The 8,829-nt window shown below is 34.1% G+C and overlaps 1 protein-coding gene across 2 annotated transcripts; it reads right to left on the bottom strand.

Moving 5' to 3' along the window:
• Nucleotides 1-2,933: 2,933 nt before the first annotated feature.
• Nucleotides 2,934-8,402, bottom strand: LOC132615242 (nudix hydrolase 26, chloroplastic). Of its 2 annotated transcripts, none has more exons than XM_060329804.1 (7): nt 8,074-8,402; nt 7,505-7,555; nt 5,743-5,835; nt 5,356-5,450; nt 4,018-4,132; nt 3,821-3,922; nt 2,934-3,166 (listed from the first exon to the last, which is right to left on the bottom strand). In XM_060329804.1, exons 1-6 carry the CDS (start codon nt 8,326-8,328, stop codon nt 3,857-3,859), a joined length of 675 nt encoding a protein of 224 aa, XP_060185787.1. In that variant the 5' UTR covers nt 8,329-8,402; the 3' UTR covers nt 2,934-3,166; nt 3,821-3,856. The 2 variants fall into 2 exon arrangements, with proteins under 2 accessions (XP_060185787.1, XP_060185788.1); XM_060329805.1 differs by lacking the exon at nt 8,074-8,402 and adding an exon at nt 7,958-8,017.
• Between the last annotated feature and the right edge of the window lie 427 nt (nt 8,403-8,829).

Here is an 8,829-nt window from a genome sequence, read left to right as displayed (position 1 = left end):
CATTTTTATGGATGATTTGTCCAGGTATATTCACATATTTTGTTAATACATTTATTACAAATATACCTAGTGTAGTCCTGACCTCTGTCAACTGCACTATAGAAATTTCTCGTGTATCTAATTTTAATAACCTTTCGGGCTCTTCACTTCTTAAGCGTAAGTAATTCATGCTTCGCTGCTGTCTCTGCCATAGAAATTTAAAAACAACTCTAGTTGTCATGCACCATCTACTTATGTCTTAACAGAATCTTCTTTGGTTAAACACCTTGGAATTACTGAAGCATGGAAACAAAAATCAAGAATGCAATCAACTTGTTTAATTTCAACTGTATTTGCTGTCAAAATTCCCATGGAATAAAAAATCCCTCCTCTAAAATCAGCATAATCATCACTTGCCATCACGAATTCGTCGATGGCAAGTGAGGTGGGGGTGAGGGTGTGTGAAATAACCAAATGGAAAGATGTGAAAATCATTTTTCTCCTTCAATTTCTTTTAAGAATCCAATTTTCCTCAAAATTTAAAGTATAAACATTTGTTCCTTCTTATGAAAGATCTAGCCACTGACCACTGATTTTATGTTTGCAATTTCCATTTACCCTTGTAGATTAAAAAAAAATGAAAAAGGAGATGACATTGGTCCAAATATTTAACTTCATTAATGTTAACGAAAACTCAAAAAATTATCTGTAAAATCTAAAATAAAAGAAGGCAATTCAATATAAATACTAAAATAACAACTGTTTACAACAGCGATGCATTTGAATTAAAATAAATTCTGACTGCCGTTGTCTTTATCAAATGAGGAACAAGTCATTTTGTGTTTGAAGTGGGATTGGTCATGCTTCGATTTGGTTCAATTTTTGTTTAAATTGAAATTAAATTAATTGTGTCAGTTTAGTAAATATGCAAACCAAATAAATTAGACAGAGTGGGGTTTTCGGTTTCTATTTTTGGTGATTTTTTTTTTATATTTCTATTTGCATAAAATAAAAAATGGAACAAAATGATTAACCTGTTACTTATTGGAACATCTATATATAAGAAATTTTCACAATCAAAAAACAACTCACATCAATATATATATCTTCAGACTTACCATAATCCCATGATTAAAACAATAAATAAAACACTCCAAATAAATTGAATTAAAGAATACGAAATCGAGTAACACCATGATATGTCCATAAAACCTTTTATGGCTAAAATTATGTAAAGTATCTCTCTGAAAATAAATATTTATAGAGCCGATTTTTTTTCCTTTTTTTCTCAAATAACGAATCAAACCACATATTGTTGCTTTTTCTCAAATTGAAAAACATACCAAATCAAAAAAAAATTATGTCGATTTGGTTTTATTTATTAACGTCGTTTATCGGAGCTTCCACACAAAGCTTATAACACTTTGCCATTCGACCTTTCAGCACCTGGCAAGCATCAAATGATACATATCGGTACAGCCCCCGGTATGTGCCACTTCCGTAATCAAAAGATAAGACCTTCTCCCGAAGTTACGGAGTCATTTTGCAGAGTTTCTTCGACATGATTCTTTCAAACGCCCCAGTATATTCTACTTGTTCACCTATATTATTTTGGGGTAAAGTCAGTCACTAAAAGGATCACCCTCCCAATTTGAAGTTGTTTCTTTGAAAGTTTCAACCATATTGATTATAGCAATCAACTGTAAACATACTTCTGATTATGACGGGGTACACTCTGCACTCCCGCTTTTATTTGGTTCAATATGTTTTGTTTTTCTCGAACACCCCTAGTTTGAAATTTCAAGTATGCCCCTCTAAAAATATATATTCCCCTTTTAAAAAGAGTGATTAACTAAATTATTGGAAAGTTTGACCAGTACGAGAGCAAGAAGGGAATATTTAAGACACGAATGTCATAATTCTGGATAAATAAGCACGAAGGATCGAATGAGAATATAATCGAAACCTATGTCATACATTGAGGAAAAATTTGACTTACTCGTGATTAATATGATCGATCAATTTAAATTGTCTAATTTTCTTTGTTTCAAAATAAATTCTTACTGCCGCTGAAACTATCAAAATTCGTAATTCATCGTGATGGTAGGAGTAATTTTTCAAAATACACCATGTTTACCCCATGTTCTCAGCTAGTAGTTCATTTGTTTCAAAATAAATACAGAGTTACACACCCATGAAAACCATTTTATACACCATGTTCTCAGCTAGTAGGAGTAATTTTTTCCCCCCCCCCGAAAAGAGCTCAAATATATCATCGAACTATCAGAATAGTCTATCCATGTCATTCGTTAATAGTTGGGCCTAAAAATGTCACCATTGTAACACACTTGATTCATTCCTACCACTAACCACTAACGAAAGTCCTACTACTATCAGATTTTGCAATGTGGTACTATCCCCAACCCCTCTCACCCCCTCTTACGAGTGACATATGTGAGTCATTACATTAAATTTAGTGGCATATTTGAGCCTTTTCTCAATCCCCTATAATAAATGACTCTCTTAGGTAACAAAACTAACTTATGTTATTTTTCTATTTATTATTGATGCATGACATTCAACCTTTCAGAATCATATTTCTATATAAACCTCCATGTTTTCTAATTTTGTATAATAAACTTTATGTAACAAACTTGCGAGTGCAAAAGCTAATGGTAGTAGGACTTCCTTAGCAGTTAATGGAACGAATGAACCAAATGCGTCATGGCGGTGACATTTTTATACCTAACTATTAACGAGTGACATGAATAGGTTATTTCAGGCATATTTGAGCTTTTTTTTTTTTACTATTTATTAAGTAGTCAATGCTATAAATAAAATCTTGCGAGATAGCTAACATAGCTCTATTTTGGTCTGTGTTAAAGCTGATTATAAATAAATGTTTAGACACAACGCATAACGCCTAATAGTACTGCTAAAAATCAAGGACACAATGAGTGTAAGTTTAATTCTCATTATTCCCTTTGCCCTGCGTAATAAGATTATTTTTTACCGTTCTTTCTTTAAGAGATAAATGAAAACAATGTTACAGGCATAATCAATAATTGTACGCAGTAGAACAAGTTTACAGATTTATTTCACCATAACCAGCTATGCAGTTAGCCCCCCGCAAAAACCATATTGAACCTCCTGCCATTTTTTTGGTAACAGCAAAGGCAAATAAAACCTGTTAAACATCACTAAAATTTTAGAAACACATAAATATACGACAAGTGTACAAAATCTACTCTTCTAAATCAAGTGAAGCAGTCTTTCATTGGGTTAACTGAAGATAAGGAAAAAACGAGAAACTACAACTACTGTGCATAAATCTCAAACAAGTTAGGAATTTAGGATCGGCTATATGAATCCTCACTAATCATGTACTTAAAAAAAAAATTGCCAGAATGAACTCAAGTTCTAGAAAATTATCTATATTTTTATTGTGTTTTCCGCTTTTTAATAAATAATATGGCCACTTAACGGCTAAATTTTTTAATTTTTTTAAAAGTTCTAGCAAATTACTGTCCATAAGAAAAAATCAAAGTTGAGTGACTTTCTGAGTGAAGTACCAATAGTTGAATGACTATTGCGTTAGAAAATAAAGTTGGGTAACTTTCTGCGTGAAATACCTTTAGTTGAGTGACCATCTGAGATATTATCTCGAAACTTCTGCAATAGCAGTTTTATTATCAAAGCAAAATACAGTATTCATAGGTCTTGCCTGAGTGGTTCAAGCTTTGATGATGAAGGCAGACTGATGAGTGATATACAAATTTGCTTAGACAATGGAAGCGGGACAGTGCATATGTAATAACCAAAGGGTTTTAGATAAACAAACCTCTTGAACTTCGCACTTAAGAAATGACCAGTTTCACTACTGGAAATGTTGCGAGAAAACAGAGAGAACTTCCTTGTAAACAGGCTTCTTGAAATCCACTGCCTGTAGAGAAGATTTTTGGATAAAAGTCAAAACAATAGGAGTTAGAGCCTTAATTCATTTTCGGAGAAACTTCAAAGGTCAAAAGGTCCACTCACGAGTTCAATAACTTGCTCGGGTGATATCCATGACCATTCTCCAAACTCAGGCTTCTCCGTCCCATCGCCTAGAAGGTTGATTTCTTCGTCATTTCCAGTGAATTTAAATAGGAACCTGGAATTTTCAACATTGTTTTTCAGTTCCGTTCAAAGTTAGGAAACAACAAAAGAGAGAAAACAATAGGAACTAGGGAAATGAAACTTTGAACTCCGTTTCCACGAATGCTCCTATGCGCCAAAACCAAGTTCTACAGCAATCAGTCTCCCCTTGAATTTTTTACCAAGGAACGTTAAAAAATCAGTTTCAAGAAGACCAAAACCGGTCTACCAAACAAACACACGTCTAAACAAATGACGGCACGCAGACCCACTGCCACTGCACAATTTGATAAGTATCTCATTTAAATTAAATTCGGCAATAAGACTTTTGAATTTCTTTTTTGGGTCTGCCTAACGTGAAAAGTGTTTGTATCTGGCCAAACAGAAGACATAAACTCTATATGGACCTGACTCTGGAAAAAATAGAGAATGTCAAAATTGGAAAATATATTTTTTTCCTTTTACCAATCCTTGATAGACAGAGTTTTCCACTGCTTGTGTTGATGGGAGGTAGCAAGTACAAGGTGGACTAGTGAATCTGTGCACGTGATCCGAACACCTCTATTATTATTAAAGAAAAGTTGGTGCTTCTGTTATTAACTCAATCTTAAGGTGTAGGCCTGCAGAGGCTAAGCTCTTTATAATCCAGGGTTTTAGAAATGCCCATAGTTCTTGAGCAGCTTTATAATACTATCTAAGAAAAAATTGAGAGCTTTACAAGTTCATATAGGAGCCTCACTGCAAGAGGAGAAAAATTAGAACTGGGAGAAGAAGAGGCTTGGAAAGGAGGAAAAGCACATTCTTGTGATATTCCGTTAAAACAACTTCAAGGCTGTCACTTGACCATCAGAACTAACATAGTCTATTCTTCGCTTGAATAAGCAATTGCTATAAGAAAAGTCGAAATTTAATCTACTCACAGGAAAATAATAAAGAAGATATGAGCTGCAGCTCTACCTGGAACACGATAGGCAGGCTAACTTTAATATACACAAAGCGTAGATGACTATTGAGTTAGTATACAACTCTTATCATGTTATAACTTTACTTGTTGCTAGGGCCTAGGGCCATGCATATAGGCACATTGGTTCATATGAACTAAAGTTTTTTAGGGAGGCGAGGGTCTACAAATTTGAGAGATTTATTTAGGACAATGATTTTTTATAGGTATGGTTCCTGCTAAAGCAATATATTTCAAGTATCATTTAAGTGCAAATGTGCTGATTTAGATTCACCTACCACTTCTGTGCTTGACCTTTCCAGTCAGAACCCCATTGATGCCTTAGCTTTTCTCTAACGTCTGGTGGGAAATCATAAGTTACCCAATGTGGGACCTACATAGGATTCAGAACATTAATAACCAGCCTACTGCTACTCAAAACAGGAGATTGCATCTAATTCAGAAAAAGGATCTCATAGGCTGAGGTTTCTTCAACTGCGGGACACCAGCTTTATAATGTGGGCACTCTCATTACAACCCAACAAGCCAAGTATCAAATAACCACAGCCATTTTGTTGAGCCAATTAAAGCTCTTTACTTTTGGCCTTCCTTGAGCTTGAATCGAAGGACGAAAGAATAAAATCGACAAAACCATTCGAGAGGAGAGCAGAATCTACTTTTTATACCTCAGCAACAATTTCTGCTGAAGTAACCCCAGTTTCCTCTCTTAATTCCCTGATGGCAGCATTTGTTGGATCTTCACTATCATCCACCCCACCCTGAAAAAAGTTCAAATGTGTTATTGTTCATTTTATTACATAACAGGACAAAGCAATAGAGCTTTGTTATTTCAGATTAGAAAGAGCGTTGATCTTCTCTAGTCCTTATAGCTGCATTTTAAAAACTTCTAGAACTTCAATTAGGTAGTTTTTTAAAAGTTACTTCGCATTTTAAAAAGAGAATGACACATATGTGGAAACGCGACCTTCCAAAGAGCATTCCGTGGCAATGGCATCAAACTAGATCAGTATGATGCCTTCTCTTGCGCCTTTCTCGCCATTATAGCGACATGCTAAAAACTGAAGAGGTTACAAATATTTTCCATGGCTACATTTAGTGGAGTATCAAATCAGTTAAAGGTTGCAATCTTTCATGTGTCAATCTGACGTGTCTTTTTTTTATTTTATTTTATTTATTGAGAAGGTAACAAATCTGACATGTCTTTATCTAATTTGATTCAGGTGACCACACTATTTCGAATCATGACCTTATTTGCGTATACGCATGTTAAACTTAGAATCACATTTAGAACGTGAAAAAGGCAAAACTGCCAACGGGTAGTAGCCAGACATGATTGTTTAGTTTTGGAACTAAACTAAATTTTCCTAAACAACCATTTCTTAGCCTATAATTTAGTTATTTTACGGTTATATTTTTTGAGAAGGAAAAAATATAACCTTAAAATAACTAACTAAAATAACTATTTTACGGTTATATTTGACATCATAAATTATTAGATCCCATTTACACTTCTATTGTCAAGTTGCAAAGATTCATGTTTACTGGAACCTCTCATAATCTCTTCTAAACATTCACATTTGTTGAAATTTATTACCCAAAAGCTGCACCATATAAGTGATCTAAGCTTTTGCAAAGTGTCCCGCATTCAAATCCCAGAGGGAGCTGAAGAGAGGCATTTCAGTTTGTTCAAGGGCACTATGGACGAGCCCGTTAAAGTTTGACAGAATGGGTTGTAGTCTCCTAATATGGTATTGGGCAATTCTAACCTTATCAGCTGGCTTTTAGGGTTGAGCTTTCAGGGTTGAGTTAGGTCCAAGATCCATTTTTCTTAACATGATATCAAACCAGACCCATCTCAGATATTGGTTACCTACATTAAACCCCCATGTTAATATTATCCACGCACCAGATGTCCGGTCTAGGATGTGCAGGCATGTTAAATATCCCACATTAGTTGAGGAAATAAAGCCTCACCTCATGAACTAACTTTGGGGGTTGAGTTAGACCCACGGTTCATTTGCTTAACAACTTTCAACTCAGAATACACCTTATCTGTTTCATTATCCGCATAGATAATTGATAATCGCCATTTCTATTTTTACAGAGGTTTTACTAGACAAGGTGCTACTGCTTACGATATTGATTCCAATTATATATTACCAAATTGGAAGACAATACCAAAGTAATGGTAAAATAGTTAGCTTGATGAATATGAATAGAATGTCAAATATTTGGAATGTCCCAAAATGCAAAGAATGTCATATAAATTGAAACGGATGGAGTACTATCCTAACCCCCCCCCCCACCCCCCCAACACACACCCACCCCACAAACACAAAATGAATATATTTGAGTTCAAATATAACCAATCCAACAATCGAAACAAACAGAATGAAAGGAAACCCAATTGAAATCTACATTATTTACCTGTGGCATTTGCCAGGCACTAGGTATATCAAGCCTTGAAGCAGCAAATATCTGCAGAATTTAGATTTTTAATAAACAATTGAATCAAAGAGAAAACAAATACTCCCTCTATCCCAATTTATTAGCACAATTCGGATTTCCAGAGTCAAAAAGTTTAATTTAGACCCTAAATTCAGTCATAAAATCTTCAATTTTTCTTTTTTTAAAATAAAATTTATATATTTAGTATAAATCACAATTATTAACCATTCAAAATATTTAAAAAGTAAAAGTAAGATCTGCGTATACTCTACCCTTCTCATACCCCATTTTGTAAGATTTCACACTATATATTATTGTATAAATAAAAAAATTACGATCAAAGAAAGACTTTTAAATCTTGAATTTAAAAAAAAAGACTTTTTTATTAGAAGGGTTCACTTTTTGAATCTTGAATTTCAAAAAAAGAGAGACCTTTTTATTAGAAGGGTTCACTTTTTGAATCTTGAAATTCAAAAAAAAAAAAAGAGACCTTTTTATTAGAAGGATTCACTTTTTGAATCTTGAAATTCAAGAAAAAAAAGAGAGACCTTTTTATTAGAAGGGTTCATTAGACAAATGCCCACATTTCTTCTATAACCTTCTGGTGGGTTTTCCATTGATGATGATGATAACGGCAGTGAAGCAAAAGAAGCTGTTTTGCAGCGTTTAAAGCCAAGGAGTGGCAAAGTGCTAATTTGATGGAATTTTAAAGGGCAGTTTGGGGAAGGAATTGAAGTGTTAAACTGCAATGGAAGACGAGGAAGTGGAAAGCTACAGAGGAAGAAGGATCGACATAAAGCCATTAACTAAGTTGGAATTTGGTGCGGCTTCTTCCATCTCATTGCCCATTTCGATGGACCGTGTTATTGGCACTTGAGGTGCACGTAATCAAGCTTCTTCATTTTTTTAAATTTTTTATTTTAAAAAAATGTCTTCTATGTTATTATTCAAATAAAAAGCGAGTACATCAGAAATAAAATATGGTCGGACAGACTTCCCATTCCATCGAACTAAACGTAAAAATAACTTTAGCTATGAGCAGTTTGATTCTCTAACTAGAGAAACAGACACTAATTGAAATTCTTCCATTCTGACAATCATAAACGAGAGAATCAAAATAAGAATTACAGTCAAACCTCTCTATAATGGCACCCGCGTATAACAATCATGTTTTGTCGGAACCGATTTTTTATGTTATATTTTACTTCTCTAAATAGATTTTCATTGTTCCTAACCAAGGGTTTTCAAGAAAACCCATCACAAGGATTCATGATTAAAGCTTTTGGATTTCTTCTCAAGTTCAG

This window comes from Lycium barbarum, chromosome 10, assembly GCF_019175385.1.
Source record: "Lycium barbarum isolate Lr01 chromosome 10, ASM1917538v2, whole genome shotgun sequence".
In the NCBI taxonomy this organism is placed as follows: domain Eukaryota; kingdom Viridiplantae; phylum Streptophyta; class Magnoliopsida; order Solanales; family Solanaceae; genus Lycium; species Lycium barbarum.
Note: the sequence above shows the minus strand (reverse complement) of the source record. Positions and strands in the feature narration are given on the sequence as shown.

Bases quoted from the DNA above. Each gene is read 5' to 3' on its own strand.
- LOC132615242 (XM_060329804.1), bottom strand. From the start codon at position 8,328: ATGGCTTTATGTCGATCCTTCTTCCTCTGTAGCTTTCCACTTCCTCGT. The intron at 7,556-8,073 runs GTCTCTCTTTTT...TAAATTCTGCAG, and splicing joins TGAACCCTTCTAATAAAAAG to ATATTTGCTGCTTCAAGGCT. The intron at 4,133-5,355 runs GTAGGTGAATCT...TGAAAATTCCAG, and splicing joins AAAGGTCAAGCACAGAAGTG to GTTCCTATTTAAATTCACTG.